Raw genomic sequence first — 26,500 nt, forward strand, 5'->3', positions numbered from 1 at the left:
TCATCAAATCATCTTACTTGATTTGAGAAGTGGTTTCTATTTATTGTACTTGAGGTTAAAACTGCAATATCTTTTATCACTTTTTTGTTGTTGTAATTTTCATAATTTTTTTAATGGTGTCAAAATAGGCTGTTTACACCTGTTTTGGATTTCTTTTTGTCAACTTTTCCAAGTTGAATGTTTATAATATGTATATTAGATTATTGCATGTAAAACATTAAGTCCTCCAATATTTTCTATGTTTGGTAATTAAAAAGTTCTCAGGTAAAATTTTGCTATGTATTTCTAGATATACCTTTGAATGTGTATTGGAGCATGTTTGCTTTTAAAAGGAAATAAATAAATAAACTTGCTCATGCTTTTTTTTTCTCATTAGTTTAATATTATAATGCTTTTTAGTCAGTTATACTATGCAGTAAACAATCCATGGCAGAAAATATGTACAGTTTAGTTTTAATAAATGCTTTAGTGTAGTCTTTTCTATCATGGTGGTTTTTAAAGGTTTATGGATCTAAAAAAAGTTGAAAACATATTTCAGGAATATCCATGTGTATTTAGGAGGGAAAAACATTTCATTCAGGATATTTTTTAAAAGGCTGCCAAATTGGTTGAAGAAAAAAAACTTGAGTTTTGTAGTATTATTAGCATTAAAATCAGGGCAACCACTAGTTTTAAAGTGAATCCTGATAATCATCTGAAAAATTGCAGTGGAAATAGGCCTGTGTTGCAAATAATACACTATAATAACAAAAGATGGGATATATTAAATGTATCTTGGCGTGCTTGTCCTGTTTTGCTCCCCTGTATATTTTGATACTACAATGCCTAGTTAACACAATTTTAAAATAACTGTTAGGGAAACAAATTTTGTCACCTGGATAGTTAAATGTGTTAACAGCAGTTAATAATCAGAAGCAAAAATGCTAGTAGATATTGGATCGACTGTGCATGAATTCTAAGGTTGAAAGCAAAATAAATACTCCAAATGGTTATCCTTAAACTTTATTTCAACATGTTGAGATCATTTATATTTTAAAATTTCTGGACCTTTTTTTTGCTATTTCAAGGTTCCAGCAGATTTTTTTTTTGTCATTTAAAAAATATGAGATTTTTAGGAGCTCCTTAATTGGATGACCCCTGTTCAAAAAAGTTTATTAGAAAAAGATGGCTAATAGAAAATTAACAATAGAAATTAAATAAAGCAAGAACCATTTATTTGTAGGTGTTATAGTATAATGAATTCAGGTTATTAAGTTCATTCACTCCATTCACTGCTTGTTTCTCTTATAAATGTGTTAACCAAGAAACAGTTCACAAATACACTTTCTGCTAATATAGCAGTGCTGAAATGGTAACTATGAGCTTTAATTTATATAGAAAATGATGTTTTAAACAATTAATCTAAAAACCTCACGTCTTCGACGAGGACGCCCAGAAACTATGACAGGTGGTTTAATAGGACGAATTTTCCTGCCATGGTAACCAGTTTTTCTTTGCCACCAACCACTCTTTGGTCGTTTACCACGCCACCTGTTCTCTCCGGCCTTTCTCATTTTGCTATTTTTCTTATGATCAGGGTTAGACACACGTCCTACTGTGACCATACATTTCTCAGATATTACTAATTCTCTTTTTGAAGGCATGCGCACCACACACCTATCACCAATTTTACGGACAAAAGCACCAGCAGTTCCAGCAGATAAAGCAACAACTCCACCACCTCCAGGAAACTTTTCAATATTGTGGACGATAGAGCCCAATGGTAGAGAGCCAATAGGATGAGAATCACCAACAGATGCCCGAACTGTTAAATACAAGTGTACTAGAGTTTAGTACAGTAATTTGACTAAAGCTAGAGCAAAAAGACATGTTTAAATTTAAAGATATTGGTATTGAAACAAAATAAAAATCTTGTTAATCTAAAATAAAAAGACTGCATTTACCTGGCATGCTTGTGAGTTTGCCATATGTTCTGATAATATCCCCTTCTTTCACACCTTCTGGAGCAATGATATAGCGTTTGCTATTACCCCCAGCAACAACAGCAATATGAGCAGAGCGACAAGGATCTTTCATTATAGTATTGACTCTTTCAGCAAATGGTTCACCATCTTTTGGTCCAATTCTTTTATTATCTATCATTCTGTACACCAGTTTGTCACCACCTCCAACTCTGTGAACCCAAATTCTTCCTAAAAGACAAGCAATTTAATTTAGATAATTCATCGCTTATTTCAAAAAATTGAAAGGCTTTTAACAAAAAAGTGGGAGTGAGCTCACTTAACTTTGTCATATATTCTTATATAACAGTGAGGGTTGGGATGGGAATATCAACTCATGTGAAAAAGGGCAATAGAAATGTTAAGTCTGTGATGTAAGCCACTCATTTTTTGAGAAAATAGAAGCAACAAGTTTTTAGCATATGCTGCTTTATGTGAGTATTATATAAAATTATCAAATTCTAAAAGTTTTTGAGTAATTGGAAATAATTTAAAATACTGGAAATCACTCAAAAGTTGACAGAAGCATATGTATAAGTTCGAATATGTATATAACATTATTTTAGAAACCAGAAATTGAGTGACTACCACTTATGGATATCAGAAGTCACTCTAAATTTGAATAAAATTAACTATGGAATCTTATATTTATATTTCCAATTTAATATTCCTTACTGAAAAGGTACATGTTTCCATGAAAACAGAGTACAATACCACTTTCATTTAATGAAAATTAATCAAAAGTTAACAGAAACCTGTCTCTTATGCAATCTTATACTTGCATGTGAAATTTCCTTCAGCTAACTAAAACTAAACAGTACTCTAAGTTATCAGTACTTGAGAAACTGGGAAAAGAGTAAGTACCATTTCTGATTACCGAAAACTGCTCAAACATTGAGGTGGAAACTGCTCAAAAGGTGATAGAAAGCTACAATCAGGATCTAACACATATATATGAAATTTGGTCCACTTAAGTAAAACAGTTCTCAAGTTACAGTATTCACATACACAAAAACAGGATTGCAAAAATGGGTTTTTCAGACTCAGGGAGGTGAAAATGTCCAGATTTGTTGAAATCTCAATTTTGATCTTTTGCATGATTATACAGTACTTCTGCTATAATTGTGCTATACTCTGTATAATATTAGGTATTCAAAATGAAATTTTTATAATGAAATTGAATAAAATTTAACACTTCCACCTGATAGAGACTGTTTTCATCAGAACAGAAACACCAAATTTATTGATGTATGTCCATTTTTAAAAAAGTTATGAATTTTTTAAAACTCAAAAAAATGCGTTCGCTTTTTGAACAGTAAAGGGTCTATTTGAGACCCCTACTAACTTCTACAATAACTAAGTTAGAACTCTCAAATTTCTTGCACACACAGCCAGTAATACAAATAGCAAACCCAATTTTTTTCATGGTAGTCAGACAGATATAAATAGAAAATTTATTCACATAAAAATGAGCCAAAGCACAATTTTACCGAAGTACGAAAAGGGAGACAAAAAGTTAATTTACAGTCATTTTTAAAAAATCATAGAAAATCAACTAATTAAGCCACATTAATAATATAAATGTTCTAAGAAAGGAAATTCAAACCATGTTAATATAAAATAAGCAGGTAAAGAATTAATAAAGAAAATAATTAGCGAGACCAGATTCAGCAAGGTCAGTTTATAAAAATTAGAAATTTCATCCTTTTTCAAAAAATTATTAAAAAATATTTAAGTAAGGTATCTTAATAAATTTTACACCAACTTAAAGCACATGATGTTCTTAATATATAATAAACACAGAGACATAAAATAATCATTCTGCAAAACAATACAAGGCATCCTTCCTTAACGCCCAAAATCAAGAATTTTCAATACCTAACATCTTGCAAAAAGTGTTCTTACTTTTAAGAAAGTAATATAAATTGTGTAGGAAACATGTTAGCATTACTTTGTTATAAAAAACTAAATAACTATACTACTACTTTACTTATATCCTATAATAAGAAGAAATTCCATGCGTTTTAAAAACTGACGAAGTAAGATAACTAATTAATAAACTGAAATTCTTTTTAAATTACCCTAATAGAGTTGTGATGTTCATCTAGTTTTGTTACTCTGGTTCCTAATCATGACTTGTTTAGCATAAATTTACTTGTTACTAGTATATTTATTTCTTCTAGTTAGTTATTGATCAAAGTCAACTTCTGGAAATGTCTAGGTCCTAACTTATACAATTATCAGAAATCTTAGAGCAGGTTCAAAAAGACAGGTCAATATCCTGATAGGGAAAGTTCTCTATGAGGTTGGGTAGCATTGTAATTAATAGTCAATATCCTGGTTGAGTTTGTCTTCTTCAAGGTTACAGATCAAATTATGGAATCTAGTAAGGGATCCTTCCATTGGTCCAGAGTATAGAAAATGTCTGTGAATAAAAACAATTAATTAGCATTTCAAATATACTGACTTATATAGCAGGCCTGTATATCTTTATACCAACTTAGATATCAATCATGTAACATTACATTATTATAAATAATAAGCAAAGTGCATACAATACTAACATTTGACATATGGTTTCCTTCAAAAGTATTCAGGAGTCCTGTTGTTGCTTTCACAACAATACAAAATTTTTGGTAGGCCAATGAGTTTCCCCTTTCTTTTATGCTCTGTAAATAGAATAATAATAATATTAAAAGTAAGGCTGCTCAATGCTTTTTAGATATTAAATGTAAGCACTATAGATAGTTCTACTACTAGATATAAATATTAACATGAAAGCAATAGTGAATCTAACTAGATCTAGACTAAATCTAGAAACAACTTTGGACTAAACTATTATGGAAGGGGGGCTACATTTTATTTTAAGTCGTCTTTACAATAAATCTAGAGATAAAAAATGTAAAAGATCGTAATATTCTAAAATTTAATGTAACTACTGCACATATATAGAATAGTTAACTATTAAACTAGGAAAGAAAAAAAAAACAATGCTACAATAAATTGAAAGTATGCTGTTAACCGCTGCGGTAATATAATAGTTGAACCCAACACTACGAGAAAGTATAAAAAAACATGGCGGACAATCGGCTTGAAATATCGACAAAATATTGATAGTTTAATCGGCCGATGTTATTAAGTAACATAATTTACTAAAACAAATTAAATTCTATCATCCTTTTAAACATCTTTTTGATTTAATTGTGCATTCCTTTTTTATTTCAGTGACCATAAATTAAATACAACTGACTTTTAAAAAAGGCTAGATAATTTTTTGGAAAATTTTTTTTTAAGCGTGGAGCAATTACCGATAAGCGGACACTAATATTCAAATGTATTAAAGCAGCAGTTAATCATAAATAAATAGAATATAGCTAGTAATATAATGTGCATTCAACTTACCTGCACGTGTTTTTAAATCCACTGTAATCAACGAATAAACACAAAATCTTGCTCTGAACCGAGGTCGGGTGTTCCGGAATTCAACAAAATCTTAACTCAAGCCGGCGAAATTTAGATGCGGGTCGTCGCGATTTGTATACATTGGTTTCATTTACTGCGGTCCGACCCAATACATGGAGTGTTCATTAAATCGTAACAGTTTTATGGCAAATTGGATGCCCTTTCGGAATATATAACTTTGGCGGCTGTAAAATTATTTTTTCATGGAAAAAAATCATTTTAAAATTTTAAATTGAGCATTTTTAGCATTTAATTATATTATACAGCTGGTAAAGTTGTACCATCTTAAAGAGCTACCATTCTTCTTTCTAAATCAGTGGTTTCTAATTGCGTATGTGTTATGGGGTCGGACCGCCGCGCGATGCCGCAACGCGACCAAATAATTTTAAAACCGGCTTAAATTTTTCGGCTCATTTAGAATACCTAATAATATAAAGTAAAAAAAAAAAACTTACCATCAGGCCCTCTTCCTCCTGTTTTGGCCACTTTAAGTGGTTTTAACGTATACTTTGATAAATCAACTTTCGCTTCAAATCTGTGACGTCCAATTTTGGTATTTTCCGGCAGTCGGGAGTGAAAGTTTTTTAAGCAATTAACAGACTGATGTAGCTCTCTGAGAAATAAAGCAAAATCCTTTTTTTTAATAAAGGAAGTTTTAAACAAATATAAGAGGTGGTGTGGCACAGAAACATTTTTCCTTATAAACTAAAAAGGCGTTTAGACTCGAGATGCCTAAAAGTTACCACCTCTTAATAGTGAGGTGTGTCAAAAAACAAAACTCAAACCAACTGAAAACTTGTAAAGAAATTAGTATTTGATATCAGCAAGTAGGCCTTTGAAATATTTTTGATATGAATAATAAATTATACAGGGATGTGACCAGACCAGGAAAAAAAATTAGGAAATTTTCTTCGGATAATAACTCAATTTGTTTTATCTACTTTTTATCGCGGTTGAGCAGCTTCATACCGCAGTTAAGCAGCTTCATACTGTTACTGTACTAATTAATTGTTTAATGAATTTAATATTTTTAATACAAGAAGTTTATGTTACTCTAAAATAACATTGAAAGTCTTGTCTAATAGCAATTTAATGTTTACCTTATAAACAACTTTTTAAAAATTACAATGGAACAAAAGTAGCAATTAAGTTTTTTTTTACCATTAAGCTAATTTAAACTGTACTAATCTAGTGTACATTCTAGATGTACTCCTGTTTTCAATTTTAAATAGGGGGCCTAATGCCTTAGATCTCTATATTCTTTTAAAGATTGGATTGGTAAAAATATTTGTCTTCAACTGTAAAGACCCTTGATTAAGATTAGTTACAATTTGAAAGTTTTAGGTTCATGAGATGGAAAAATGAAATGGACCAGGTTAGCTAAAATTAGGGTCTGACGTGTGAACCAAAGTTAATCATTTTGATAGCCAAATCGATATTTATGTTTTTTTTGGAATAGCTGTAAATTGTTAGGGGTCATCCACGTTTTTTGACGATATTTACCTCCCCTCTCTCCTACAAAAGCCAGACCCCCCCCCTATAATGACGTCACACCTCAGCCATCAAATGCTCCCCCCCCCCCCCCCTCGAAATTAATTTGATTTTTTTTTAAACATCGATTTTTTTTTCTAAAATATTTACTGAGGTCGACCAACAAAGGGTATTTTACTCGATCTCTATTACAATGCTTTACAACAGTTTTCTTATAGCGGCTAAAATGCAGTTGTTTCTAACATTACTTTTTTAAAATACAAAAATATGACGTTACACTATCTTACGATTGTGACGTTATTTATGGAAGACCTCTGAACGTATTTTTTCTTCCACAAACAAGACACGATCGTAGTCACGTTGAGTTTAGTATTTTTTAAAAATCTGTAGGCCTACGAAGCATAAAGCATACGTATTGCAGGAACAGCTATTTGAAATTGACTGTGACGTCATTTTTTCCCCACAAGCAGTACCGAACACGTACTTCGGTCAAGGTGAGGTCACAAGAGCCACCGTTGCTACGAGGTGGGGCGGGTTAGTCTAGTCCTTTTGCAAGGATTTCAATATTAATTTGAGATTGCGAAATAAAATAGAATCAGAGAGAAACTCTAGATTTAGGCGGGTTAAAATACCGATAGGTAAATCAGGCTATATCGATAGCTAGATAACCAGGCTTAAGAGATGTCAGTTTCATTTGAATAACTGCATTATTTTAGATTACCTTTCCCCCGTGTTTTTGATAAATAGTAGACTGAAAATAGAGGAAAATTTGGACTAAAAAAGTGTGCTTTGAAAAATTCGAAAGTCCGCAGAAATTCCGAATCTTAATCTACATTTAATCTTGATCTAGCACTGTCAGACCTAGCGCAATCGACCAATCGAAAAGAAATGCGCATATTCGAGTGTCCGCTTGACTTAAGTATAGTACAGTAGTTGTCAATTTAAATACGAATAAGTGGAATGAGCATGTTGGCCCTCTCCGTAGAAGATATTTCCGTTTTTTTTTCCTAATTTTTTAAAATTTCGTAAAAAATCGACAAAAATTGAAAGTCGGCGGAAAAATTCGGCGAAAATTAAATCAGCGGAGGAAAATCGCAACTGAAACGGAAAAATCGGATTTCCGCTAAAATTCGGAAAAGTCACATCCCTGATTATAATATCACCTAACAGAGTGTTGTTGCATTCCACATAGCTGCAGCTGACTAACAGCCAATCGACACAGCCTTTGGCTTAAGCTGTTCATAGTTACAGGCAGAATCTGAAAAGGATTGCATTAGAAAAAACAATTTAACAAAGGTTATTGGGTGAAAGTGTCATCTTAAAAAAGTGTATAAGTATACTAAATCTAGATTCTAGTTCTAGCAAATCAGGGTATAGTACAAAAGGCTGACACTAAAAACACTGACTGGATATAAGGTCGACAAACTATAAGGCTAACAAACATACAAATCATTATATCCCAAAATAGCTTCTCTCTAGACAACTATCAAAGATTGAAGTCAATGGCCGCAGCATCACCCACATGCATTAAGGCAGAACGTTCAAGATAAGAGACGATGCTAGTTGCTATCCTAATAAGATGAACAATTGGGTCTATGTGACTGGAAATTACGGGAGTGTACAATGGATAAACATGTGGCATTACCAACATATTTCGCAAAGAAATGAAAGAAACCAAATGAAATAAGACTGATCACTAGCCTTGACCGAAATACATGTTAAATACAGACAAAATTTGAATCATATTCCAGTGACGTAAAGTGCGGATAACTATCAACTACCAACATATTTTGTATTAAATCCGTTTCATTGGGACACAAGTGTGCAGAAATTGGTAAGTTTAATTTTGATATATGAGTGACAAATAGTTAAATATATTGTGTGTTGTATTTTAAGCCTATTGAATGTAACTGAGAATATTTATGGGAAAATTAAATAGTCGTATACCATTACATATTTTAGATACAATGCAAGGCAAAGTAATTGAATCACAATAGGTCAGGTCAGGGGTACTACTTAATTCAATTGTCAAACTGCACCTGTACCTCTGCAGTAGTGTGACTAAGTTTCGGGTCAAAATGTGGACGTCCACAAGCGGATTAAACCAAATACTTCAATTTGATAATTAAAAAAATGCATAGGCCTATGCCTACAGCCCTTAAATGTAGAATTTTCAATATACATTAAATCGGCAGTTCTTGTGGTAAATGTATAGGCCTAATAAAAAGGCTACTATCACTGACTATCAGTAATGTAGCTGTTTAACAGTCATTTAACACCCACCTAAAAAAGAAGCGATTTGTTTTACAAGCGGGACGTGATGAGGCAGTGACCCCGGCAATTTTCTAAAACCAAATCGGGCAATTCATCACATTCACACTCATGATGGTATTTCAAGTTTACTTTTAAACTTTTCAAACTACCGTAACTCAGTGAGTTGGCCTAGCTATAGCTAGATTCTAGAACAAACTCAGTAACTGTACTGTACTACTACTACTGTTGCCCCTAAATAATAAATATTATTAAATAATTAGTAATTAGTTAGTAGGCCTAATTAATTATTAATTAATAGTAATTATTAATTAATAGGCCTACTAGAAATATTTCTTTACAGATTTTACACTGATGTTTAGATCCAGAATCTACATTCAGGCGATAATTTCATGAGTGAATGTAATGTAAACCTTTTGGATCAGATCTAAACTAGATCTTGTCTAAAAATCAAAACCACCACATTTTTACATTTGTTTTGCTAAGGTTATCGCCATTATAATGACCAGATAAATGGGGTTAATGTGTTGCCAGAGTTGCAGGTTGATATATATAGATTAGTACCTTTACTTAGGCTAATTTTTTTTTTTAAATTTACTTTTATGCTATGGTCAAATAACAATTCTATGCTATATTTAAGGATTTTTCTAAAAGGTCTAGATCTTGTCAATTTTTTTCATATAGTACAACGCAGTTTTTAATATGTTGATTTATATAGACCTATACAGACTATACAGGCCTAGACTTTATATACAGATTTATACGCTTAACAGGCAACTAAATTAGATCCTAGATCTAGAGCCTACCGTCCCACTGTGTACTAGAGTACTGCTAGAGTGTAGCTAACACTAGACTAGTTCTAAAAATCTAGAATCTATGGAAGAATCGGACTAGAATCTAGATCTATAAGAGTAGAGTTGAGTAGAGTATTGTAATAATAGGGGTAATATATCTAATACTAAAAATAGTGTGTAGGTAGGTAGACAATCAAATAACCAGTCTTAAGTCTAATAACAATAAGTAATAAGTTACTAATAACTAATAGATCTACTAATAGTAATAATAGAGATCTAGTCTAGATCTAGTAATAACAGCATCGTTGCCTAGATCGTAGATCTAGAATCTAGATTCTAGAGTATGAGAAATGAGATGTAGAGTGTAGTGTACTGTGTAGAGAGTCAGTAGAGACTGACAATACTTACAGGCCTACTAGATCTAGATCTATAAAATTTTTTAGATCTATGACATAACTTTATAATAGTTTATAACTGACGCTAGACGACTTGGTATAAAAAACAACTATTGCAGACATGAAACGGCAAGGCAGTAGTGTAGTGAGTAGATTACTTGGTTGAAGGCTCAGTTTGATTTGAGATTAAATAGCAGTAGGTCCAAATCATAGTGTCATACGTACTTGGGGTCACTGTGAGTTCATAAAGTGAATAATGCATGCGACATAAAATTATAATTTACAACACTTATTTTTCCCCAAACTAAGCTATAAAAAAACGCCCTTGGGGTCATTGTGAGTCCACATGAGTTTTGGCTTATAAGGCCTACTACAACGTGTGCAACTTAAGCGTTAAGTCATGACAATTTACATAGCATTACAGTAATGATTGCATTTTATTACACAAATAATTTAAACAAAGCATACATTTTCATTTTAAAGACTACGAAATAATTATTTACATCAATTGTTGATTACAGTTTGTTGAATTCTTCTATAGTTCTAAATGCTCCAAAGGGCCTAATATTCAATGAATTCTAAGGAGTCAAAATATTACAAACGGATACTTTCAAACACATCGTCAGATAGCAATAATATTTCTATCAATGATTCACAAGCTACTTCAGCTAGAAAGCAGGTCTCAGAAGGAAATCATCCTAGGCCTGGCTTTAATTACAACCTCCCTCCTGAGAACCAACCCTTACTGCATCAGCCAACTTATGATATTGAAATAGACACAGTTAAAAGAAGTGACAGAACACTGGGTGTTGACTTTGGATTTAATAGTTTTGGCTGTTCTATGTCCGTCAATGATATTAATCTCACCATGAATGACGAAGGTGCCAGGGAAAGAGAAGAAAGTTTTATATCAGATACTTCCACATTAGTTTCTCATAACTCAATATACACAGTATGGCCTGTTAAAAAATGTACTAATATATCTTGTGATGAAAATTCTTGTCTTTGGCACCGTTGTGTACTAAAGCTGCCACAGCATGTTAAATGGGAGGATAAAACATTAACTGTTTACTTGAAAAGAAATGAGAATGAATCATTTGGCTTCACACATAAAATAAAAAAGCATGTAAGTGTAGGTTTTTTTTATATCTAGGGAATAACTATAATGTTATTGCTAATAAGTTATTCTATTGCATTAGTGTGTGAAAAATTGATGAGAGTACTTAATTTTTTTTACAGATTGCTTGTTAAACTTAAGTTTCCTCTCATTAATGGAGTGTAATGATGTTAAAATTTAATTTGTATTTTATTGTTGAGTAATAATTGAAGATTGAGTAATAATTGAAGAAATTATGTAGTCCTTGTAACTAGCAGTTTATTTATCTAACAGAAACAGAAGGATGAAATCTACTTTCTGGTGTCCACGGTGGACAGAGATGGCAAAGCAGCTCAGAGTGGTCTATGTGTGGGAGACTTGATGCTGTCAGCTAATGCTGTCTCTTTGCAGTCCAATGATAAGGTTTTTATCCTTGGTATTTGTGTTAGCTTTTTGCTGTCCAATGATAAGGTTTTTTACCTTGGTATTTATATTAGCTTTTTGTTGTCCAACAATAAGGTTTTTATCCTTGGTACTTGTGTTAGCTTTTTGATGTCCAACATTATCCTTGGTATTTGTGTTAGGTTTTTGCTGTCCAATGATAAGGTTTTTTTTACCTTTGTATGTTAATTATAACAAATGATAAAGACTAAAATTGCTGAAGGAATAGCCTGGTCATCAAAATAGTCTGTAGTGTCACTATATTATAATATATTGTAAAAATCCTGCATTAAATCTATTCCTTTAGTTGCCTGAAATAAACTTGAAAATGCAAAGTGAACTACGGCTTCAAATACAGCACCCTTTAGACTTGTTACCTAAAGCACAGGCTTACATCCCACGACTAGCTGAATCTATGGAAATAAATGCCCAGGTATGAATTGCTCTCTGATTTCTTTCTGCTTATGTAACAGAATATCTTTCACTATGAGATGACACGAACATTTCTCTCTTGCAGACCATCATGCCAGGTGTTACAATGACAGAACCCCAGTCTCCACCCACAAGCCCTCAAGGCAATGAATTTTATAGAAATTTTCCTTCAGCAGGAGAGAGTATACCCCTGAGTGAAATTAGGCAGTAAGTCTTTTGTTCTACGTAAAATTTTAATCTGCTAAAATTAGACAGTAGATATCTTACTTCTAGATAGTATTTTTAACTCTCACAATTTACATATGTCTGCACACTGTTGTTTTTTAACTCTTTCTAAAATACACACTAGAAAGTCAAATACAAATAGAACTTTTATTATATAACAACAAACTAGACAACTTAACAGTAGACATATAATTTTATGACAAGGAAAATCACAATATATTTTATCAGCCTAATTAATATAATTGATGGTCTATAATTGATTGCAAATAAAATGCTGTTTTGCTAATATTGTGGGCTAAATGAAAGTAAATAGATACAGATTTTAAAAAATATTGTATTTTAAATCTACTAAATAATGTTAATAACCGAAAAAAGCATATAAAAATGCTGATCAGTTTTATTTTTCTTTCCACTATTGTAATTGGCTATGCCATGTATATCCCCAGTCCAAGGACAACTGTCAAATGTCACAAGCTGCCCCAGATGAGAGTTTTTGTGTGTGGCAACGCCACCAACGAACTCCTACACAACTTGTTTGGTGACATCATACAGTTTGACTCTAAAGTCAGCTGCTTTGAGATTTGTATGAAGAAGCTGGAGAACAATACCATACAAATCTCAAACTCTGAGTCATTTACCTATCTGCTGGAGCACCCCGAGGATTCCTGCATCAATGTGGAGATTCTGGCAGTGCCAGACGAGAGTTTTTTTCACCACTGTTGTAGCTGGATGTTCACGCCCAGATCTCTGTTCATCATTGTGTTTGATAATAAGAAACTGACCCAAGCTCCCAATATAGAGATGTCTCGCTTGTGTAATATAGCTCACACCATCCACTCAGGGCTCGCAGGGGAGACCCCAAATATTCTCTTATATGGATTGTCTTCAGTCAATGACAATATAAATCCTGATGAAATACGAACTCCTTTTTACACATCATTTGGTAAATTGCTTCCATCGCCTAACCTTACCTCTCTGTCAAGTGCTAATGAAATGAAAGCCATCAGACTGAGTATATTTAAAACATTGAAAGAGTTGTCCAACAAGCAAAATGTGATAGTTCAAACAGCAGTATCTTTAGACCTTATAGTGTCGCACACAGCTCTGACAATTACACCCACATTGTTAATTCAGACTTTAACAGGCCAGAGGTTAGCGTCGAGCTTTTGTCAAAAGTTGTAGGTGAGCTGACACAAACTGGAAATCTCTTAGTCACAAGTGAGTCTAAATTTGTTTGCTATTTGCTTTCTGTTATTTATTTGTTGTTGTTAAATACTAACCAAGCAAAGTTATTTTTGTCAACTGTTGCGACAGAAAGTAATGGCTGCTTTTAGGTTTAGTGTAAAATAATACAAATTATACATTTATGTTTGATTTTAGTATGTGATTAGTTTTTTTTAAAAGTGTTGTTTATCTCCCTTGGGTCTGTGAGTTAAATACTCCAAAAAGTATCACATTTTTATGTTCAACACAAAATATTTGTGATCATGTTGACTAAAAGAAGTGGTAGCAAAATTTGTTGTTTACTGGTTTGTTTGTTAAGATAAATCAACTTGCTTTAACTCAATAAAGTTTAAATGAGATTCTAAAAGATAATTTCTCACAAGGTTGAGAAGTGTTTAACTCACTTAAACTATAATGAACTGTAAACTGCCTCAGGAATTCCTGCATTTATTCCACTGTTTTAGACTGAATTACACCTTGTCACTCATCAGAATATCTTTTTATGATTTATTTGCAGGATCTGAATCAGAGTTCATTGTCCCTCATGTGTTGTACAGCCAGCTGTCTAACCTCTGTATCTGCACAGAGAACCCACGTGTGACTATATCAGAGCAGGACCTGTATTTTAAACTCTGTACCACAGGCGTTGTTACTAGGTTATTCATTTTTACCTTCTTTAGTTCATTAACATTCATTACACTGTCAATGCTTTTGTTATTCATTAGAACTAAAAAAGCTGATTTTTTAAATCTGTTATTCAGTTTTTATGTGTGATCTTTCTTGATTTAAAAAAATAAGCTCTCATTAATGCTACTTTTTTCAAAAAATCAAAAACAAAAGCTTATTGATAAATACAATAGAATGCTTTGATGTCTATTTGTGTGGAAGTAGAAATTAGTAGAATGAAACATCTTGTATGTGTTTTCAGGTTGCATATCATAATGTAATCAAGAATACATTACATGGAATTGTGATTTGTTATAACCATTTTATTAATGATTTTATTTTAGTTTTGTTCAAGCGTTGAAATAAAATGCGATTTGTATTACTTTTTTTGTAGGCTTGAGCTCCAAGATATTCTTAGCCAGTTTGTCCAGGACCCAGATAAGCTGTTTTCCTGTTTGGAAGACTTGCATTTGACCTACTCCATTGCTTCACAGTACCAAGACTCTGGCTTTGAGGATAACTCCAGCATTTTCTTCCCTTTCTTTATAGTAGACGTTCCTTTTGAAACACCTGAAAATTATGAAAGGCAATTTACTATTGAATCCTCAGGTTAGTTAAACTTAACAGTAGATATGACAGTAACATCTTTTCAACATCAATATATATATATATATATATATATATATATATATATATATATATATATATATATATATATATATACATATATATATATATATACATATATATATATATATACATATATATATATATATACATATATATATATATATACATATATATATATATATACATATATATATATATATACATATATATATATATATACATATATATATATATATACATATATATATATATATACATATATATATATATATACATATATATATATATATACATATATATATATATATACATATATATATATATATACATATATATATATATATACATATATATATATATATACATATATATATATATACATATATATATATATATACATATATAAATATACATATATAAATACATTTTACTTAGTTTTTTAAGTCTACGGCTCTCTACATACTCATACATCCACTTGAAATCTGTATTTTATATGTATAATTTCTTTGTGTGATTAACTAGTTATGCTAGCACAATTGTGTTGGCAGTAGCCAATTATCTTTGCTGCAATACTCAGGAATTTTTTTCCCCCAGGCAACTTCCCCTGCTCAGCATTCTATTCCCTCCTGTCAGAGTTGAGCCAGTCTCAAGATTTTCAAAATTTTAAAATGGATGGTCAGTTTGTTGCCTATGTCAAAATGCACGACCAAGACCTTTGTCTACATTATAAGAAAACAGCTAACCAGATAATTATATTCAAGAAGAGGTTAGTAAAGATACTTTAGTGGTTTAGATATTCATTGCTGCAGCATGTCCTTTTTTTATGTTCATTCTGTTAAGGTACTCTTTTATTTTAGAAGAATTATTTTAATTGTGACCTTTTTTTTGCTGCTACTTCTTCAAACTGATTTTGCCAGTTGGCCACTAAGTAGTATTTTTCTATCCTTAAGAATTATCTACCTTGTTTTGCAAATTTTCACCACTTGTTATTCTTTTGAAGAGTGATCTATCTTTAATAAACTTTTATTAGTAGAGACTTTTGTGTGACCTACCCCAACAGTAATTCAGCTGCTAATTAAGTTATAACCAATTTAAAAATTGTGTGCCATTGGCCATACTTGCAGGTTGGTTATAAATTCTTTTATCAATCAGATATTTGTATTTTAAACTTTAAGATATTGGACAGTCAGCAATCTGTAAAAAATCTTAATATTACAGAGATGCAAGTATACTGATGTGTTATTTAATGTGTGGATGTGTAAAAGTTTAAAATCATAAAATAGTTGTTTTGTTGTTAAAATAACTAGCAATAAAAAGATGAAAATTATTTACTTTAATTATATAACTATTAAGAAAAACTGTTTACATCACTGTAGGTGTACATCATGATCTGTATACATCACTGTAGGTGTACATCATGGTCTGTATAAAATCACTGTAGGTGTACATTATTGTCTGTACACATCACTGTAGGTGTAAATTATTGTCTGTATACATCATTAGGTGTACATCATGGTCTTTATACAACACTATTGTTTTTGTTGTTATTTTATATATAAGTTATTGTTATGGATAGTTTAAGTATAATTCATAGTTAGGTTATTTGTTAGCAAATGATTTATCTGAGGCTTATGTGAGTCAGATGGTCTCAAATGTGACATAGAACAGGACATAAGTGTATTATGTTAAACTAGGGACTACACCGGACAAGATAACCCCGACAAATGAGCACCGCCTTAAACTTCTGATTAGACTAACGTCCCTTCCTACAAAAGTGAGTTGGGCTGACTAGCTCATCAGTGGGCCTGTGTCACTAGAGGACTTTGCACCATGGGGTGGGGCGTCTGTGGAGCATCACAAGGCGGGGGGGGGGGGAGAAGTGCTGTCCGCACTGAGTGACACCATTTCGAAAAAACTACTGTCAGTTCAATGCTTTATCTAATTAAAATAATAAAAATAGGGTGACACCAAACTCAAAATGCAACTAGTCGGATGGGTTGAGCCCGTCAGTTACCGCACTCTCACCGAGCTTGTGACGCCAGTTTTTTTGGAGTCTTTTGATCAGCCACACAATCATGGGGCCGCGATAACAAATCCCTTTTGTGGAGTCTCGTGATTGGCCACACAATCTTTGGGCCGCGATAACAGTCCCTTTTTGGATTTTAGAAACCCTCCCCCCTCCACTTTTGACGACCCCCCCCCCCCCCTTGTGGACATCCACAAAAATTTAGTAGACCTCTCAATACATGCTGTAAAATTACTAATTCATTTATAATGTGTACATTAACTAATAATGTAATATAGGGATTTGATATTTTTGGTAACATCTATAAATAGGTCTAAATAATAAGTGTGAATGTGCTAAGACTATCTAAAATTGTTCTTTATTGAAAGAGTGATTGCGCATTGACGCTGTGTACCCTGCATCTTAATTTTAAAGGTTTTTGACCCACTATTTTTTATAAAGAGTCAGAGATTGCAGGCAGCCATGCATCATTTTTACTTTCTCGTAAACACAGAGTATAAAGAAAGTGTTGTAATCGTGCATAGGAAAAAAAAAATCGAGATTTGCACGTTTTACACCTCTCGGAAAAACATAATTTTGCAATCTTGTTTGTATGTGTGTGTGTGATGTATGTGTGCCTGTAAACACGATAACTTGAGTACCGTTATAGCTAGGTTGATGAAATTTCATATATAAGTATTATATTAAAATCGTAGATCCGTATCAACTTTTGAACGATTTCCGATAACCGGAAGTGGAATTTTTTCTTCTTTTAATTTTTCAAAAGCCTATTACTTGAGTACTATTTCAGATAGATAAATGAAATTTCACATATAAGTAAAAGTTATATTTCTCTGCCTTCTATCAAATTTTGAGTAATTTCCGTTTACCGGAAGTAGTAATTTACGCTATTTCAGATTTCTCAAAAAACGCATGTGAATTTATAAAGTACTAATAATATACCGCGCTATTATGCACATTTTGTTTGGCGTTCACTTGGTGTGCAATTCTTTTTTCTACGAGATTCTATTCTATTATAAAAAGTTTAATTAATTAAAAATGGATTAAAAATATTGTATATATCCCGAGTTGCCATCCCCCGTAGTGTTATATAAGAATATTCGAGAAAGTTTAGGGGAGATCACTCCCGATTTATTTTAAATTGAAGATGCTGTAGACCGAACCTTCTACTGTCGTTTGTGGCTGTCTAGCTATCAACGACTATATGGGTTCGGGTGAATTCGGCTAATCAACGTGACGTCATTATATTCCTTTTACTAAACTTTACGCTGCATGTGTATCCATAACAAACCGCCTCGCCCGCTTTTTTTTTGTGGTCGCGCTGAACGTGAGCCCTACACAACTGGCCAAGCGAGCACATTATTCACGCGCTGATTTTTAAATATCTAATTGTAACGTGGTTGTTTTGAGTTTTTTACTTGAAAAAAAAAAGACTAGATCTACATCATCATAGGCTTTGACACAAAATAGTGATGTAGGCATACTGTGAATTAGTTACAATTGTTTGAAATGTTAAAAATAAACTCGAAATACCATGAATTGTTTTAGAAAATTGCCGCGGTCACTGCCCCATCCCCTCCCGCCTCTTAGGCGGGTGGTAAACAGCTACATTACTTGATACATTTATCATGAGAACCGCCAATTTAATGTATAATCTATATTTTATATGCATTTTTAAAATTCATTTTTTTTTAAAATATCAAATTTAAATATTTTGTGGTTTAATTCCGCATATGGACGTCCACATTGACCCGAACCCCCCTCCCCCCAGTCCACATGCGTCCACAAAAGTAGTTTTTTCTCGGACCCCACCCCCCCGGTGTGGACGTCATAAATGGATGACCCCTATCCCTTTCGTGGAGTCTTGTGATCAGCCACACAATCTTAGGGCCGCGATAACGTGTCCCAACAGCTAGCTCTACTAACTTTTATAGCCTCTTACTAAGAGAAAACAGTCTGAATTTCCGGGCTATTTTTAAAGAAGTTAACCACGTAATGTGAAAACACAGTCGGAAATTCACACGTTAACAGGTCAAAAATTTGATCGCATTCAAACTAGGTTTGGATTAATGATTAATACTTTGCAGTATGATTACCACTATTTTGATTTTTAAAATAATACAACTAAACATAATTTTACATTATTTAATGAACCGATCGTTGGTGGTGGGGGGGGGGGGGTACAGCACACGCCAATGGATCCCTTAAATATATTGCTGGCATATTATAGATGTAATACGGCCTTATGATTAAAACGATACATTTGAATCAGGAGTGGAGGCTAACACTACATTTGTAAGCATTGCTTAGGTAGTCGAATCTGGAACTATTGTGGCGATGTGCTACGTAAGTAGAGGGAGGAGGGGGGATTTGTGGGGGGGGGGGGGGATTTTTTTATACCAGTGTCCGATAATAAAATGTTCTTTAAAAAAGGGTGTTAGGTTACTGGTAGTTTACACATTGCTGGCTAATGTCAGTTTCGACAATGCTAACCCCAACCCTAGTCCTGCCATACGCCTAAGCCTAATTTCTAACCATAAAATTAGTTGAGATTACAATACTACTAACAACCCAACACACCTATTTAACGGAAGAGTCTATTATCGGACATCGGTATCTAAAATCATCCGAAATGTGACGTATCTTATCATTTTAAGGGGGAAAATAAAATGAAAAACGTATTGATAAACTATAGCCTTGTGTGTGTGAGGGGGAATGGGAAAAGGTGCGGGGCTGGACAACGCACCTATAGTAGATGGTGTGCCTACAATGTAAAAACGGGTCGGGGTGGTTGAACGGTATGGTTAATTAGAATAAACAGCAATCAGAGCCGATCTCCGCGCCTTGACCTTATCATACGACCACATCTTTAGCCTCTTTTGAATACGCGGTGTTGGTTAAATCACACAGTGTGGGGCCTGAGTATAGCCACTTACACTTAGACGTAGCACAGAGTCCAGGTTGCTACACAGAAACCTGATTTTAATTTCAAACTTCGCCCACACTAGAGGCTATATATTAATATTTGTAAGGGTCGCATTGAATTCGAAGCGGCTACCGTATAAAATATAATCGAGTCACGTTTTTCTCTCGACTGGCTGTTCTCGCCCCCTCCCCCATGTCACCCTCTCCGCTCTGCCCTTTTTTAAAAACTATTTTTAGTACCTTAGCTCGGTTATTTGAATTCCGAGAAAGCGTGTTATCGAAGATTGTCAACAAGGCACTAATACACATTAACTTTGATGCTTTCCGTTTCAGAGTATGTGCATCTAATAGGGCATATAGGTAGTGATAGTTAAAGTAAAAATTTAACTTCAAAATCGAAAAACATAACCTTGACTTCTTTTATAAGCAAACTGTCAACATAGAAACGCAATGACGTCATGATTGATATTTTTGTCGCGTTCGGAAATTCCCAACTTGAAGCTTGGAGGCCAGTCCCAAGGTAGATTTTAGGGCAGTTGGGCGGCGTCCTTGCTATTTCATCAAGACTAAAACAGATTAGGTAAATAATGCTTGATATTTTATTCTGTTGACGGGAACCTCTACTGCTTTGTTGGCATTGTAGCACACTGACATAGAGGGCAGTGCTACACTGTAGCACACTGACGTAGAGGGCAGTACTACACTGTAGCACACTGACATAGAGGGCAGTACTACACTGTAGCACACTGACGTAGAGGGCAGTGCTACATTGTAGCACACTGACATAGAGGGCAGTGCTACACTGTAGCACACTGACATAGAGGGCAGTGCTACACTGTAGCACACTGACAGAGTAAGTTTACCTATTTCTATCACAAACATAAACAATTTTTGCCACACAAAAAAATGCTTTTCTTCCAAGGCCACAAATTTTCCCCAGAAAAACAGTTTAATTAAAAAGTATATTCACAAATACCTTGCGACTCTACTACTAGGTTCTTCTATAGCTGGTATCAAGGTTGTAGAGCATCATTGTTCCTGTTCTCCTCACTTTACATGAAATGTTTATTATTTTTTTCCATCCTATGTAGATCTGGTAGTGATTCAGGCAAAAATCCCATCGCCCAACTCATCCATCAGATCATTAGCCGCCTTGTCCCAAGAAGTGCCAAAGTAAAATTGACTTTGGGAGATAGGAGCCCGTCCACAGATAGGTGCAGTGCTCCACTGACATTGGGAGACAGGAGCCCCTCTACAGATAGGTGCAGTGCTCCAGAGGGCGCTGCAGCTAACTGTGGTGGTGCCAGTCCAACAGAGGGCGCCGCAAGCTCTGTCAGTTTAACAGGGGCATCTATGGCATATGCAATCTTTGACAATAAAATTGAAGTAAGTTTTGAAAACAGTTTTTAAAAAAACAAAACATTAGCTACAGCAACATGACAAGAGATAGCAACCATGCATAAAGATTTGATGCCAATTTGACATCTCTTTCAGATTCCATTGCACCTTCTCCCTGGAGCTAATGCCATGAGTCCGCCAGATCTTATGGAGAAAGCTTTCATATACGTCCTAGATATGAGTGTTGTTGACTTGAGGTTTATTCACGCTTCAATGATTCCAATTTTTCAGCAACTTAGCATACAAAATGCCTGGGAATCTCTAGCAGGTACGTTCATTCTCAGATTAAAATAAGTTTTGTCCCTAATGAAATGTACTTTTCATCCTTTTTCAGGCTACCCTTAATTGTATGAAAAACAATACTTGATTGTAATAAAAGCTACCATTGAATTTAAGCTTTTATTTAATTATGAATGTGTTGATTACTTCTTATTAACTTATTGTGTTTTGGGGTGTTAAAAATAAGTGCTATTCCCTTTTCAAACCTGACGGTCCATGGGGCAAGTGAAGTAGAGTTCACCTGTTACTGTGACCTCAGCATATGAAGGGATAGTGTGCTCAGCACTATGCCCAGCCGCCTTTACTTTCACTTTCTTATTAACTTATTGTGTTTTGGGGTGTTAAAAATAAGTGCTATTCCCTTTTCAAACCTGACGGTCCATGGGGCAAGTGAAGTAGAGTTCACCTGTTACTGTGACCTCAGCATATGAAGGGATAGTGTGCTCAGCACTATGCCCAGCCGCCTTTACTTTCACTAATGTGAGTTAAGTTAAATTACCCATCATAAAAAGAAATATTTTTGAAGGATTTTCTGAATATGACACAAGAAAATGCAATGGTGAATATGTTTCTCTGCAGGCAACTTGGGGCTGACCATGCAAGAAATTCAACTGTACACAGCCATGCAGCACATCAGGACCAGCAGTCTGCCTGCCCAGACATTTCTACAGCTCTACTTCATGGAGACTCGCTGCACACTTCGAAACTTCCTCAGTGCTCTCCTCCTGATGAGGGAGGAGAACCCCAGCATGGTGGAGCTGGCTGAGAACCTCTGGAACGCTGCTCTGGCTGGGAACATTCCACCACACCTGCGAGGCCACTTCAACAACTTTTACCACTCTTGAGGTCTTTTTTTATAGTTATCACAGCTTCAACTCTTAAACTGGAACACTATGACTGTTAGCATGTGTGCTTGATCAAATGAAGAGCAGTCTACTACGAGAAGATCTTGGGTCATAAAACATTGTTCTAATCTCAAATATAATTCAGCCAGTATATACCAATGCAGCTAATTTACTAGAGTGACATTATCATCAATAGAATTTGTTGGATTTTTTTTTAAATGTCAGTTTACACACAGTTTGATAACTGAAACTAAAACATTCTTATAAAATATAATTATTATGTAATTGATAAACAATGTTAATATTTAAAAAAATCAAATATCACTTTAGAAAATTAGAAATGTTAAAATAATGAAGATATTTTTGTTAAATTTCACCTCTCTGTTCCTGTTACTGTTTTTTTATTACATGATTAATACCATATTTACAAATGTAATTTTGTTTAGTTGGTATACAACAATATTAGAAGTATATATAAAGCATAGAAAGGAAATTTTGTTTCTTTGTTAATTTATTAGAAATTTCATTTTGATATCAATGAACTGTTAACCAGATTTCTGATAGCAAAGTTTGTTAATTTATCTGTTGTGTTGGAGAAACTAGCTAGTTGCCTCAAGTTGTGTGAGAATGATTTTGTCAGCTATTGCTATGTGGCTGTTTGAATCAGTTTTAAGAATGAAGATGTGGGACAGTGTGGTTAAGTAGTAGAGGACACAGTTGTTAACCTGAGAATCTTGATATCAATTCGCTGGTTTAATCCACTAGCGCTACTGAGCGCTCAGCTCAGGACTAGCATACGTCGCTGATTATAGTGTTGACTACACAATCTGTTATACGCTGGGCTGAGAAAACAGAAGAGTTTATTGAACTGTGTAAAGTGTACTTTCTAGTATCTTGGTGGCAATTGGTTATAGTGCTGATTACACAATCTGGGATACTCTGGGCTGAGAAAACAGAAGTCTAATGAACTGTGTAAAGTGTACTTTCTAAAATTAAAAAATGTTAAAATTTAAATTCAAGTTTAGGATATTGCTAGGTTAGCCTGAACATACAGTAGCTTTACAGACATCTTGGTCTCCACATGACCCCTGAGTGTGGTATTCACATGACCCTGAGTGTGGTATTCACATGATGGATGAGTGTGGTATTCACATGAACCCCTATGTGGGGTATTCACATGATGGATGATTGTGGTATTCACATGATTGATGAGTGTGGGGTATTCACATGATTCATGAGTGTGGTATTCACATGATCGATGAGTGTGGTATTCACATGACCCCTGAGTGTGGTATTCACATGATCGATGAGTGTGGTATTCACATGACCCCTGAGTGTGGTATTCACATGATTTATGGCTGTGGTATTCACATGATCGATGAGTGTGGTATTCACATGAACCCCTATGTGGGGTATTCACATGATTGATGAGTGTGGGGTATTCACATGATTCATGAGTGTGGGGAATTCACATGACCCCTATGGGGGGTATTCACATCATTGATGATTGTGGTATTCACATTATTGATGACTGTGGTCTCCACATTGTTGATGCGTGTGGTATTCACATGATTGATGAGTGTGGTCTCCACATGATTGATCAGTGTGATTTCCCCTAAAGAAGTTAGCAACAGTGAGGTTAAATGTCGTTTTATTTACAAGCTGTTAGAATAATGGTGATTGTGATGATAGCTGAAATATATTTGAATTAAGTCCATAGTGCACTGTTCAAACCATCTGGTATTTGAATGATTGTTGAAACGTTACCCAATGCTCAAATATTGCCATAAACTAGCATGTTTTCTGTCTTTTCCTTTTGAAATCACAGATGACAATTTAAAAATAAAATGTTATCATGTTGAATAAGTTGTCCATCAACTACCTATGAGCATTGCAACACATGATGATAACTTAACATTATAGGAGCTGCTTTAGTCTTTTAAAAAAATCAAAATTTCTATTTTAGAAAGTTCAACTACTCTTAAAATCAGAAAAAATTTACACATTTTATTTAAGATTTTTAAAATAGCTGACCACTGGTTATATTTAATCTGAGTATAAAGAAATACTTAATATAACAAATAACACCTTGTTTATTACAATGAAAACCCTCTTTGACTGTGTTTACCTAAGGGTTTCATGGAAGAGTGTTACTGTTCCTATGTATATTATTGATGCATAATATTCCATGTCTTATATCTCGCCAAAGTTTATTAAAGCCGCTTTATACTTTTGTATGTCAGGTTTCGCTCTATTAAAAGAAAGATTTAATATTTTAACATAAGATTTTTATGTCATAATAAAGCTCCTTATGCCTGGCACCCTGAGAGGTAACATTGTTATTTTCTTGTGTTGGTGCAGGCTCAGGTGTAAAGATTTAATATTTTAACTTCAGATTTGTAACTTCACATTATAAGATTTTTTAAAATGTTAACGTGAAATACGTGTAACTAATTTTCTTCAGCTTTCTTAATGTACAGTTAACTTTTTTATAACAAACTTGGTGGGGACTTAAATGACGTATAAAATATCTATATACAATTCTGTGGCTCACAAGTTTGATTTCACATATTAAACAGAATTTGATGGAGAGTTCAAGTGTAATTTGACGTTTGAAGATTTTAAATGTACATAATTGGTATTTGGGAACTTAAATGTACAAAAGAAACATTTGATTAATGGAAAATTTAATTGCCAGGTGTTTTTTTGTTCTGTTTTTTTGGACATTATTCCATTTCACTGTGATTTATTATTTCCTGTTAATACAGTTTATATTTATTTAATAATTTTTGTTAGTAAAGACCAGTTTATGTAGAAAGACAGCACACAAAGCAGTTTGACAATATATAAAATTATATGACAACATACAAAATAATTTGACTGCAGACAAAATAACTCACCCCAAGAAAAGGTATCAGTTGCTCATGTACCTACTCATTGTTTTTATATCTTCTCTTTGTTTTTATTTTTTTGTTTATAATCAGCAATAGACAGTATCCATATATACATCACTGTTGCTTTTGTGCCTTGTGTTAACATAGCATTTTCACCATCGTACAGTTTTTATATCAATATGTATATTTACTTACACACTCAAATATAACCATGCAAACTCATAACAGAATTTAAAATTTAAAATAAACTAAACTTGATATAACCTCTGGCCTTTGTGTATATCTTGACAGAATGGGAGAATGTTGATAGGTTTAAATTACTTGTTGAGTGGATCAAATCACATTTGATATATGGAAATCTCACCTTAAACCATTCAAATAACATTTGATATATGGAGATCTCACATTAAACTATTCAAATAACATTTGATATATGGAAATCTCACAGTAAACTATTCAAATAACATTTGATATATGGAAATCTCACAGTAAACTATTCAAATAACATTTGATAGATTGAAATCTCACATTAAACCATTCAAATAACATTTGATATATGGAAATCTCACCTTAAACCATTCAAATAACATTTGATATATGGAGATCTCACATTAAACTATTCAAATAACATTTGATATATGGAAATCTCACAGTAAACTATTCAAATAACTTTTGATATATGGAGATCTCACAATAAACTATTCAAATAACATTTGATAGATTGAAATCTCACATTAAACCATTCAAATAACATTTGATATATGGAAATCTCACATTAAACCATTCAAATAACATTTGATATATGGAAATCTCACATTGAACTATTCAAATAACATTTGATATATGGAAATCTCACAGTAAACTATTCAAATAACATTTGATATATGGAAATCTCACATTAAACTATTCAAATAACATTTGATATATGGAAATCTCACAGTAAACTATTCAAATAACATTTGATATATGGAAATCTCACAATAAACTATTCCAATAACAATTGATA

The 26,500-nt window shown here is 33.3% G+C and overlaps 2 protein-coding genes and 1 long non-coding RNA gene across 6 annotated transcripts; 1 reads left to right on the forward strand and 2 right to left on the reverse strand.

The window, feature by feature from the left end:
• Positions 1 to 1,197: 1,197 nt before the first annotated feature.
• On the reverse strand, positions 1,198 to 9,755 carry LOC131958459 (large ribosomal subunit protein uL2m). Of its 4 annotated transcripts, none has more exons than XM_059323521.1 (5): positions 9,696 to 9,755; positions 8,117 to 8,211; positions 5,918 to 6,075; positions 1,944 to 2,192; positions 1,198 to 1,804 (listed from the first exon to the last, which is right to left on the reverse strand). In XM_059323521.1, the coding sequence occupies exons 2-5, from the start codon at positions 8,194 to 8,196 to the stop codon at positions 1,389 to 1,391; spliced, it is 903 nt and encodes a 300-aa protein (XP_059179504.1). In that variant the 5' UTR covers positions 8,197 to 8,211; positions 9,696 to 9,755; the 3' UTR covers positions 1,198 to 1,388. The 4 variants fall into 4 exon arrangements, with proteins under 4 accessions (XP_059179504.1, XP_059179503.1, XP_059179501.1 ...); XM_059323520.1 differs by having other exon boundaries at positions 9,638 to 9,737; XM_059323518.1 differs by having other exon boundaries at positions 9,566 to 9,737.
• On the reverse strand, positions 3,437 to 4,668 carry LOC131958460 (uncharacterized). Its single transcript, XR_009389238.1, has 2 exons — positions 4,565 to 4,668; positions 3,437 to 4,425 (listed from the first exon to the last, which is right to left on the reverse strand). It is a non-coding gene; the product is annotated as an uncharacterized LOC131958460 (long non-coding RNA).
• A 388-nt stretch (positions 9,756 to 10,143) lies between the features above and the next one.
• LOC131958434 (uncharacterized) lies at positions 10,144 to 25,758 on the forward strand. Its single transcript, XM_059323467.1, is given in 13 exon segments — positions 10,144 to 10,199; positions 10,935 to 11,539; positions 11,804 to 11,932; positions 12,258 to 12,383; positions 12,468 to 12,589; positions 13,054 to 13,746; positions 13,749 to 13,825; positions 14,349 to 14,487; positions 14,892 to 15,106; positions 15,722 to 15,893; positions 21,170 to 21,464; positions 21,573 to 21,744; positions 22,335 to 25,758. Coding segments are annotated over 12 exon segments (2,961 nt in total). The 5' UTR covers positions 10,144 to 10,199; positions 10,935 to 10,984; the 3' UTR covers positions 22,601 to 25,758.
• Positions 25,759 to 26,500: the final 742 nt, after the last annotated feature.

This window comes from Physella acuta, unplaced genomic scaffold, assembly GCF_028476545.2.
Source record: "Physella acuta isolate Inbredline_101_S28 unplaced genomic scaffold, ASM2847654v3 ptg001328l, whole genome shotgun sequence".
Lineage (NCBI taxonomy): Eukaryota > Metazoa > Mollusca > Gastropoda > Physidae > Physella > Physella acuta.